The 12,077-nt window shown below is 43.5% G+C and overlaps 1 protein-coding gene across 1 annotated transcript in view; it reads left to right on the top strand.

Annotated features, from left to right (window-relative positions):
* The window catches only part of PAPPA2 (pappalysin 2), a 292,512-nt gene that overhangs the window by 215,145 nt on the left and 65,290 nt on the right, over window positions 1-12,077 (top strand). The window contains exons 15-16 of the mRNA XM_044267353.1: window positions 2,695-2,872; window positions 4,073-4,286. Of these exons, the coding sequence (XP_044123288.1) occupies window positions 2,695-2,872; window positions 4,073-4,286 (392 nt within the window). The remainder of the gene's footprint in view (window positions 1-2,694; window positions 2,873-4,072; window positions 4,287-12,077) is intronic.

The following is a 12,077-nucleotide window of genomic DNA, read 5'->3' as shown; positions in this document are numbered from 1 at the left end:
TGACTGTTGGGAAATAACTGGAAAGTTTCCAGCTAAATGACAGACATGTAGCTCTCTGTTCAGCTGCCATTACTATGAGCATGATAATGTATTCTCAACTAAGAATTCTGTTTTCCGTCTTTCCTTTGGAGAGCTTTCAATACTCCACAGAGGAACTTTAAACTTGAAATCAGCCATTTGAAAACATGACCATCATATGAGACAGAGAAAGGATACTTTAGGGAAAACATAATGGTGCTTGAGGAAAGAACAAGAAAGACGTGGTATGATGAGGAAAGAATGGATGCGTGACTGATAGGCCGGTATTAGTGGTGCAGAAGATTGGAATCATTTGCATTTTGTACCAGTTGAAGACTTAGCAGGTGGTAGATCCTTAGACGAATTTCACTTGCTTGGAGATGGTCTGAACTCGAATGTACACTTGTTGGTTTCAGGTGGTTTAGGTTCTGCACAGAGATAAACAGTTTTGATAGTCCTGGAGACACCAACTCATTAGTCTATGGTGCTTTGGTCAGAAAGGCAGCGTTCTTGTCCCGTGTTCTTCACCAAGCTTAACCCGCACTACAGAAGAGAAACAAAGAATGACCTAAAAAAAAAAAAAAAAAATAGGGACTGAATACATTTGTGTGACAGGTAAGGAGAGGGAGAGAAGAAAAGGGAGTGTTTGCAATGCGTTACAATTAGGAGCACGGTTAAGACAAGATGGATAACACTTAATGGAGCCAGGAGAAAAGCCAGGCAATATATGCTGAGTTTGAGACAGATTCTGTAAGCGATCACTGTGGTTTGAGCCAGGCTTGCACGCTGTGGTAAGCGTGGGGGCAGTCTGGGTGGGGAAGAGGATGGTGGGAGCTCACTGTCTCCCACATAGGGTGGAGTCAGCCAACACGCCCTCCAGCTGACTTTGCTCTTGTCACCTGAGGCCAGCGGGTGCTGGGTGTATAATTTCCCTAAGGAAATTATACAATCCCAGCTCGTGATCACAAGACAGTGGGGATATTTGCTTTTTGTTGACATAAGAACTGAAACTAAACAGAAAAATGTGTCTGGCTTTGACTTGGGTCCTTCTGGCAGGCAATAGGGAAACACTGGGAAGAGGGAGGAGCAGCTGGCCAGGAGTGGGTGTCGGGGGTGACAGGTGCTTTCACCAGTCATTTGACCTTGGGCTTCACTGCCACTGTGGTCTCTTGGCAGGAGGGCTGCTGAGCCACAGAATCTCTGCGTACTCTCTTCGATCTGTGGTAACCCATTGGCTGGAGGGATGGCCGTGCTCTTTCCCAAACAAGCCATGAGCTTCCAGCTCTCTCGGTCCCAGCTCACTCTGTCTACCTCACTCCGGACATGTTCTTCTCCCCATGCCCTTGGCAGCTGGGAGTCCTTCTTGTCCTTCATAGGCCAGGTCCCGTGTCACCTACCCCGGTAGGTGGAAGGCCAGTTCCTCCAGCAGCCATTGTGCCATCTCCCAGAGTAAGCACCTGCCTATGATAGGGCTGGCTCTTTCGACATTTTCATGTTTTCTTTCTTCTTGGTCCCCATTTCGTACTTTTGTTTTATCGTTTCCATTCTTTGTATTATATTCTCGCAAATCATTATAGACAGGGGTAGGCTAGAATAAATAACAATATCTATCTCTTGCATTTTCCTTCTGTATTTCCTTTCCTCCTTTCCTCTCTTTCTCCTTCTTTCCGTTCTTCCACCTTTGGTTTTCAAGCCATTGTTTCAACCTGTGATTTGCTCTGCTGGTAGATGATTAGCTCCTGGAGGATGTCTTGTTTATCCAAATCTAGACAGAACTTGGTCCTTCTGGTGCTCAATAAATGTCTCAACACTTTATTTAGTGTTGAGGAACTCTAGGGCTACCCCACAAAAACGACAGGCTCAGGGAAAGGGCTGGAATCTTTCCAATTTCACTGCAAGATTTGGAAGGTGCCTTGTACATATTGATTCTCAGCTGTTCTTAGATACTGTGCACCATTCTCTGTGAATTATGTTCAGGATTATTATCATCCAGGGTCCCAGCAGGAAATAGGTGACATGCTCCAACATGGGTAATTTGAGGGAATTTAGTACAGGGACTACTTATGAAGCTGGAGGCAGGATACAGGGAAATTACAAGGAGATGGCGCAGAATCCCAGGGTCAAGGGTGACATCACCTGTAAGCCTAAAGAGTTGATTGCAGGGAGCAGGAGGCAGAAGCCACAGGAAGAGAGTGCAGGAGAGGATAGAGAGGGCTGCCAAAGGACAAAGCCAACCAGCGGTAACATTCTAGGGAGGGAATAGGAAGAAGAAGTGCCCAGACCTCTCTTGTCCTCCAGGTCCTGCAGTCTCCAGCCAGCGTGTCCCAGGTGCTAGGCCCGAGCACAACCAGAGGCATGAAACCCACAGAGGCACAGAGCCTGGTGGGGAAGGGCATAGAGTGACCCAAGAGCACATGAAAGGTGGCTGAGAGTTGGCCTGGAGGAGTGTCTCCCGTTCATGGTTCTCTTACATTATCAGGGATGGTCAGCAGCAGCCTACCTGGGTATTGAAGACAGTATATCAAGCCAATAGGTCCTAAGGAGGGAGTAAGGCAAAATCGTTTTACCTATTTTGAATGTTTGCACGAATAATCAGCAGGACTCCTCCAAAGCCTGGAAACTACATTGATAAGCCTTTTCATGTGAACTTGATGGAAGAAAATTCTCTGTTTCTAGAAGGAAATTCTGCTCACATGTTCCTCTGGGCACTGGGACCGGACTGTGAGCTGCATGCCCCTTGATTGTGGTGTTCCCGACCCATCTTTGGTGAACTACGCAACCTTCTCCTGCTCAGAGGGAACAGACTTTCAGAAACGCTGTTCAATCTCCTGTGTCCCACCGGCCAAGCTTCAAGGTATTGTCAGCCAACTGGGAACCGAATGCAAGTTCTCTCCAGTCCCTCTCTCTCGTTGGGGGTACTTTATGGATCTTTTCTTCACCCCAGTACTCTTCCCATTGGCTCTGCTGTGCCACCCTCTTCTGAGAACACCACCAAAACACCAAAGGGACACACCATTTTTATCCTGATGACATACAAGGATGCCTGGCTCAGAGCTCATGAATGAAAGACATGTAGACTTTCCTGTTTTTATTTGATTGTACGTCGTCTGGAATCAAGCTGACTCACAGTGGCCTGATCATAGGAAAAATACATCAGGCACATATATATTTTTTTAATTTACTATTTACAACCTTCCTGTGAGTTAGGTGCTTTTAGTTCTCTTTTATAGATGAGAACAGAGTTCTAGGAGTTGTCCCTGGCTATACCGATACATACTATCAGTCAGTATAAAGATAGGGTAGAACCTGCTCTGACCCCACACCTTGCTCTTGTCCTCTTCTAAGACTCTGGTGTGAATCTCTTAGTGACCCAGGAGGCTCGTTCCAAATGCAACTTCCTGAGGCTAATGTTGATAGAGTCTTAGTAAGTCTGAGGTGATGCAGCTGTGGGAGGTTCCTGGACTTCCTTAGGAATAACCGTGAATTACACGGAGGCATAGTGTAGTGTTTTAGTACAGAACTCTGCATCCCAACTGCCCAAGTTCAAACCCTGCATCTGCCCCCTATTAGCTTGGCCAAGTTGCCTGAACTCAGTCTCCTCATCTGCAAAATAAGAGATAATGTGTTGTTCGAGGTGTATGTGGGTATTGTAAAATGCTTCAAACAGTGCGGGGCATATAAAAAGCACTATAAATATGTCCTCTGTTATTATTATCATGTTTTGCATGACACGGTCACTACTCTATTTTTATAATTTGTAGTTAGGAAGTGAGGTCATGATTTGTTGGGTAGCCATTCTTTGATTCAGGGAATGAAAGAGAGGTCAGGGAATAGTTATCCAATCTCTGTTCTGTGTAAGAGATCTCAGTGGTTGCTTGGCGGGTAAAAAGAGATGGGATGAGCCCTGGACCTAAGAGTCAGAGAATCTGCTCCGCCAAGAATTAAGTGACTTCGTGAGAACGCTGACGGGTTTATAGGGTTTTGTTCTTTTCGGCTACACATTGATTTCTGGACTCTGCTTTGAGCCTCCTCTACTTCTCTTTCCTGGGCTCAGGACTGAACCCGTGGCTGACCTGTCTTGAAGATGGGCTCTGGTCCCTCCCCGAAGCCTACTGCAAGTTGGAGTGTGACGCTCCTCCCGTTATCCCAAATGCCAGTGTGCTCCTGCCCCCCTGTCCCCAGCACAGCCATGACGTGGGCTCCGTGTGTAGATACGAATGCAAGCCGGGCTACTACGCCGTGCCGAGTGCGGACAGCAAAGTCAGGAGGTGAGCTGGCTTGTTCCTGGGTCTCTGTGCTTCTCTCTACCCTCACACTCTCATTTGTAAATCCTCTCCCAGACTGTTGCTTTGGAAATAATATTAAGACCTTCTGGGTGGTCCATTGCTTCTTGTATTGGTTTGTTTTTCTGTATAATCTCTCTTCACCTGCATGGGCATATGCCACAGTCACACAGGCAGGTTGACCAGGAGTGCTTTCTGGAAGGCTATTCCTTCCCATAGGATATCCCACAGCCTCACCTCGGTGATTTCAAAAGAATCTCTGCCCTAATTATCGTTGTCCTTGAAAGTAAGTGTTGAGAGCTTCTCAGGTGTTGTCACCTGAATCCAGCCGTGAGAGGACCATCCTCATTGGGTTCGTTGGGAACTTGCAATGGTGGCTCTGGGAGACATCATCTGCGCTGGTCCCAGTCCAGCCATTTATTACCTGTGTGATGCTGGGACAGTTTCCTTCTCTGCCTTAGTCTTTCTCATCTGTAAAATGAGGATAGCAACAGTAATATCTACCTGACAGGGCTTGATGTAAGGACTAAATATATTAATCAATTAATAAAATACAAGGTCTGGTAAATTTATTTATTTATTTATTTATTTATTTTTAAATATTTTATTTATTTATTTGACAAAGAGATCACAAGTAGGCAGAGAGGCAGGCAGAGAGTGGGGAGGGGGAAACAGGCTCCCTGCTGAGCAGAGAGCGCAATGTGGGACTAAATCCCCGGACCCTGGGATCACGACCTGATCCGAAGGCAGAGGCTTTAACCCACTGAGCCACCCAGGCACCCCTGGTAAATTTATTTTTAACACATAAAGTATATGAGCCATCAATATTATTGTAGTCTCTCTGCTTTCTCCCTGCTGGACTTGCTGTGTTCATACTCCTAGACTGGGAAGCCAGGGGTGCCTTTCTTCTGATCAGAAAGAACAAAAGGAAAGACTTTGAAGAGAGTCATGCTGGGCTTCAAATCCCAGTCATCTTCCCTTTTTATCAGCTGAGTAACCTCAGGCAAGTTACTTAACTCTTTGGGTCTCAGTCTCCTTTGTAAGTTGAGGATAATGCCCACATCAGAGGCTTGAGTGGAAGATGAAATGAGACAATCACATCCAACCCACAGTCTGCCTTGTGCCAATTGCTCAATATACGGTTTCAGAAAAAGGTTTTTCTGAACAACAACAACAACAAAAAACAAACAAAAAGCTTTCAGAAAAACAAACTCCTTGTACTCAGTAAAATAGTAGCTATTCTTTCCCTATCATAAATTATGTCTGTATAGGACAACATTCAGTTCATTTCTTACAGGACTTAATTAAAAGTCAGTCCATAGTAGGTTTTTTTTTTTGTTTTTAAAGATCGTTTTTGTTTTTGTTTTTTGAACTAACAAGATCCCAGCTGTGGCGTTACCAATGATGCCAAGACACACCAGCTTTGCTTATAAGTTAAAATTCTCTAAAGGGACAGAAGAATATCAGGAAACTTGCTCTCTGGCTCGCACGTGCCCTTCACCCCACCATCTTACTATGGGGTGGATTGAGTCTGGCTTTGCCCAGCACCTTGCTCTCCAGAGAAACCCAGCCTTCTATGTGGGAGGGAGGGGAGCAAGTCAGGCGAGAGCCAGGCTGATGAGAATATGAATAATACTGATGAAAAATTCATAAGAAGCAGCACCCTGGTTCAGTGGACTCTAGCAGATATAGTCAACAGTTTTTGACAACCGAAAACACATTTGCATGGGATTTTCCTAGGATCTTGATCAATTTGCATAGGTACCCACTGAAAGGCAATGAGGACCCAGGCGATCTTCAAACGTTAATGGGATTACACCTCCTCTAAAGCCAGCTGTTTTGGGGCTTCCCCCACCCCTCATTTCCTGCCTTCCTTTACACAGACTTGGAGCTGACTCAGGTGTCTGCAGAACAGGGCAGCAAAGAATAATGGAGGGGGAGAGGAAAGTCTCGGGACCAGTAAGAACTGAGGAGGAGGGAAGATTTCCCGCTCCATCGGCCCACGGCTGAGCTGCGTGATGGGAACGAGGCTCCCCCGCCAGAACTGTAGACTCTCTGCCTTACCCTGTGCCTCGGACGTGGGCAGCTGCCCCAGCCCCGGCAGGGGCACACAGAGGCCATTTGTTGGCACAGCTTTTCTGGTTGAGAGACTGGGAGCTTGCAGCATCGGCATCGGTTTTGGCATAAACATTTACATTCACAGACACTATGCTGAGGAAAGATTAAATTATTTACCACATTGTGTAAACTGATTTAAATCTTAGTTTACACCTGTTTACATAGCGGGCGGCAGATTGGTCATCAGAAGTTTGCAAGTCAGGCGTAAATCACTGTCACTTGCGGCTTCTGTTTACCCAACGAACTATGTCAGCCTTGTTCCTCGCTTGGTGGAAAGAGCCCAGAGTTATACAAATAGGGCTCTAAATTTCTTTCTAGGACATGCAAGCAGGAGAAGAAGAAATTGAGAAAAGTGGGCAGGGAGATCAATCCAGATGGAACGGGCACATGCTAATTTTATGCAGTTCTTCGAGGAGTGGAAAAAACCCACTTGAGGGTCAGATTCGTGGTTTGTTGTCTGCATGACTGAACAAACAACTCAATATCCACATGTCTCAATTTTTGCATCCATAATGTGAGGGGTAGGAATTTCTATCCAACAGTGTTATTTTGAGGCTGAAAGGAGGTAAATGTTCTAGAAGCATTTTATCACCTATGATGTTCAATATAAGTACCACGTATTGCTTTTTGTTCATTTCTTTTTATTTATTTACTTTTTAAAAGATTTTAATTATTTATTTGACAGGCAGAGATCACAAGTAGGCAGAGAGGCAGGCAGAGCGGGAATGGAGGCTCCCTGCTAAGCAGAGAGCTCAGTGTGGAACTCGATTCCAGGACCGTGGGATCATGACCTGAGCCGAAGGCAGAGGCTTAACCCACTGAGCCACCCAGGCACCCCTGTTCATTTCTTTTTAAAACAAGGAAACAATTACAAAAATGTCAACAAGTACATTCCCTTCCTGCTCTTCTCAAGTCTATCAAATGTTGTTTCAAGAGAAAAGAAAAACGAGTACTGGATCTGACTTTTCTCTTTGGATCAGGCCATCTAAGTTTTGTTCCATTCAGCTCAGAGGTGGCCGGGAGGGCATAACTGCAGCTGGCAAGTTCATCATGTGCAACACTCTGTGCTGGTCTGAGGAGACACATGCGAAGAGGATCTAGGCTCCGACATCCAGGAGTGCACAGCCTCTGTGCTCACTCTTTCATCTGTTTTATTTTCCCTTGAAGCAAAGCAGAGGAGACAGCAACACCTCACCCCTAGATTCCTATCCTCTTCTTCCCAGGATGTGAAAGTGGTATTGCCCACCCTGGATCTAGTTCCTGAGGACGGGGAAGTGCAATGGCTTAGGCCTGGGTCAGGGACTCTGACTTTGATGTCCTACCTGGAGTGGGCATCACCCAAGCCCAGTGGAGTCCCCAGAGGGAAACTGAGAAGGAGGGTCAATGAATATTGGTGGAGCCAAAATAATAATAATAATAATAAAATCAATAAAACAAAAATAAATATCCATTATGTAGTATAGCTACCCAGTGCTATAGCCATATCATGAAATAGCATACTACCATCGAAGATGTTTGGAGGAATATTAAAGACATGGGAAAACATTCACAATACAGTGTTAAATGGATAAAAGCAAGAAAGTAGCTGTTATAAATGTTATAGTCTCTACTTTTCAAATTAAAAGAATATTTTTATCACTTTTATGATAGCTAGAAATGCTTATGATATTAAATCTGGTAATCTCTGGGTAGTAGGCTTATAGGGAATATCTTTTATTTTTCTGCTTATTTATATTTGCTCAATTTCTTGATTTTATGAGACAAATTGATAAACAGTTTAAAAACTAAATAATGAAGTGAGCAATTAAGAGCAGATTATAGCAATTTGTTAAGGCAGAGAGAATCAAAGGAAAACTAGGCAGCTCTCTCTAAATAGGTGAACCCAGGAGAGACCAGCACTCCCAAGATGGCATGAAGAAAGGTACATGAACTTTCCACCTTATATGCAGATCTTTCTATGTTTTGAGGACAGAACTGTCTGTATTCTCAAAGACTACCTCATACCTTTTCTCCTCCAGTCCTAACACCTCTTCCCAAACTTCCAGCATATCACCTCACTCCCCAAAGTTAAGAGTCTACACAGCGGTGGGCAAGCTAATCTATACCCCAAACATACCCTCCCCCTTCCTGCTGTCCAAAATGAAGTTTGCCACCTTTGCTCTGGACCCCATCTCCTTTCTTGGGATTTCTCTCCATCCATTTACCTTCTTTCCTACATCGGAGGCATCTCTCTTCCTCTTGCTTATTCCTTCTCTTTCATTATGCTCAGGTTTCTCCCAAGTTGCAACTCAAACAAGCACAACCTTTCCTTGATCCCCTGTCCCCGCCCCCAACTACCACTCTATCTTTCTCTCTCCTTTCACAGCGAAACTTCTTTTTTTTTTTTTTAAGATTTTATTTATTTATTTGACAGAGAGAAATCACAAGTAGATGGAGAGGCAGGCAGAGAGAGAGAGAGAGGGAAGCAGACTCCCTGCTGAGCAGAGAGCCCGATGCGGGACTCGATCCCAGGACCCTGAGATCATGACCTGAGCCGAAGGCAGCGGCTTAACCCACTGAGCCACCCAGGCGCCCCACAGCGAAACTTCTAAGAGTTATTTGTATTTACTCTCTCTAGCTTGCTATCTTTTCTCTCCTTCACCTTGGACATTCATGTTTTTACTCCTGTCTCTTCACTAGAGCTGTGCCTGCCATGGATCTTTCTGCTGTCAAGTGCAGTGACTCTTCTTGGTTCTCAGGTTACTTGAGAATATTTGGTTTAGGTTGTGGTCACTATGAGAAATAGGTGTGGGTGTTGAAGCTCTCCATAATTTGGTGTGGATGTTGAAACTAATGATATCACAAATAAACTAAGAGACTCTGAAAAGGGTTATTACTCACATAATGAGGTCTTCTGGAAAGTGAATGGGAGGATCCCAGGTTGACCATCAAACTACTGGAGAAACCAGGAGAGGGCCTGGGTTTTTATGGTGCTTGGGGACTAGGGCTTATGTCATGTGAACAGAACCTGTGTGGTTTGAACTTTCTGCTGAGGCCAAAGGAGGAAGCATCCAGCTTTCTGATAGGCTTGCTCAGATGTGGGAGATGTTGGGTCTTGAAAACTGTCACAAACATTAAAAATGGAATCAGGCTTTTTTATTATAACATGGCTGGCTACACTCTGCTTGAAACTTCTTCCTTGATTTTGTTCTTTTTCACTCCCTGATTTTCCTCCTCCTTCTCTATCGCTTCTCAATTTTATTGTCTAGCTTTCTCCCTTCTGCCCATTTCTTCAAAGTTGGTGTTTTTCTGAGCTCACTTTTCTCTCTTGTTCTACACACTTGTCTGGGAAGAAGCTCATTTACCCTGTAATTTCATACATCACCACATGCCAATGGTTCCTACATCCACACCTCCTACTCTAATCTCTTCCCTTCTGGGCCATAAGGACCATTAGAACAACTGATTGTGGATATAGCCACTTAGATATCACATCTGCATTTTAAACTCTTATTATCTAAAACAGAGCCTATTATAATCTATTTCAAATATCAACATCCTCTGTGTTCTCTGTGATTGGTCAGACCAAGAACCTGCACATAACTTGAGACTCTTCAGTGTCCTTTACCCCCAGTCAAGCCAGTCATCAACTTCCATCAAGTGTTGTCTTACTGACTCTCAGGTAGGACCATTTCTCCCCATCTCTGTTGCTGTTTCTCTGTAATATGCCTCCATCCTTTTTCACTCTTGAACTGGTCTTTCTGACTCTAGTCTTTTTCCCTTCAATACCTTCACCACTTTCCAGCAAAACTGATCTTCAAAAAACAGAATTCCAATTACAGTTTTCCCCTACATAAAGTAGAGTGGCCAGCCATTTCACTAGGAAAATTTAAAAATCTTAAAATAGTTTCCATGTGGACATTGCTTACTTCTGTAAGGCTCATTGCCTACTCACTTCCCTGGGAGACGACTTCCCTTCAACTGCTCTTTTTCACTCTCTGATTTTCCTTTTCATTCTGTAGGCTCTCATACCATTGGGTTGATTTTACTTCCTTATCTAAGCCATGGCTCATGTGCCTCTTGGCCAGAGCTCTCCCCAACAGTGACCTTTGCCTTTGCTGACTCTGACTCTTACAGTTTTATCTAGGAAGACTACCAAATCTCCCCAGTCTGTAAGCACTGCCCTTCCCAGGGCTACATTGCACACAGAGCTTCCTTGACAACAGCATCTACCTTGCTAAGTAGAAATGGTCTGGTTACTTGTCTATATTCTCCAAGAGGCCAGAAATATTTGTTTAGCTTCATGTAACCAATGGTTATGACATTTATTGGTAGGTACCAATAAATACTTTATGAATGAATGAAAATAAATGTTAGAAAAATATTATGGAATTTGATATTAAAGTTGATACTAACCAATGGTGAAGGGCTTTAGAGTAGAAGAACTCTAAAAAATATATGTGTATGTTTCTTTTTTCTAGCAATTGTCTCAGTAACAAGGAAGGAATTGTGTTCTCCAAAGACTGTTTACTTTTATCTGTTCAGCACACATATAAACTTGATTAGCACAACTCGATACAAGTTAGTAGTCACACAAATGGATTAGACCTCTCAACAAGCTCACAAGAGCAACAGTTCTCATACCTGGATGCACATTAGTATCATTTGGCAAGATTTAAAAAATCTTAATATTCAGCTCATGCCCCAAACCAATTACATCAGAATCTCTGCAAGTGGGACACAGGCATTAGTGTTTTGCAAAGCTTCCCAAGTCTCTCTAATAAGCAGCCAAAATCAAGAAGCACAAGGTTCTAGGGGAACCTTTGTTTCTGTGAGAACAGTATCAGTCATGGGATTTTGACTTGTCTAAAAATATCCAGAGTAATGTTTTCTTCTTTCAAAATTAGTATAATAGCACTTTTGCATGCCAGATTTTTACATGTCTCTTTGGGGCTTATTTATATTTGGAGTTAATCAAAAGAATACAAACAATTGTAACTCCAAAGAAATTGTAGTAGTTTCATGAGTTCTTTCTTACTGACATTTTACAACACATCCACAGGCTCCTTTAAGCTGCTTTCTTTTCCTTCCATACAATTTCCTTCCACATACACATCATTGTTCATCACTCCTTTGTTGTTTCATTAACTTGACTTCCCAGGAAGCTAAAATAAATGTGTTTGATTTACAGTTTATCAAAAAGACCGTATTATATTCTCCCTTATCTTTCATTCCCATGGTTTCCTTTTTCTCATTAGGTGTTATCTTTATGTGGGAAGGTTAGATTAACCTCATTAGGACTCATAATTAATTTAACTTACAAATTATCCCAACCCTCTAACTTAGACAGCCTCTCCCTCTGTAAGTCATTCATCAAGATGCCATTTGAAAGGTGCTGCGGTAGTCAGATCTTTTTTAGAGTGATTGTAAACAGCCATACTTTCTGAGAGTCACTCATGGTATCCACTTTTCCAAAGAACACAGATATATTTAAGTTCTATAAACACAAATGTAGGTCAAGACTATAAAAAATAGGCCTCACATTAGAACTATTTAGTGTTGGTAAACCTCTTTAATGGGAGTTTGTCTCCTCTGTGTGGGGGAGGGCTTGGGATGGTCGTGGACAATACATGTGGACTTGACCCATCTCTACACACAAAGGTGGTTTGGTATGGCAGA

Source organism: Neovison vison, chromosome 10 (genome assembly GCF_020171115.1).
Source record: "Neovison vison isolate M4711 chromosome 10, ASM_NN_V1, whole genome shotgun sequence".
Classification (NCBI taxonomy): Eukaryota; Metazoa; Chordata; class Mammalia; order Carnivora; family Mustelidae; genus Neogale; species Neogale vison.
The sequence above is the reverse complement of the archived record's forward strand: the minus strand, read 5'-3'. Positions and strand labels throughout refer to the sequence as shown.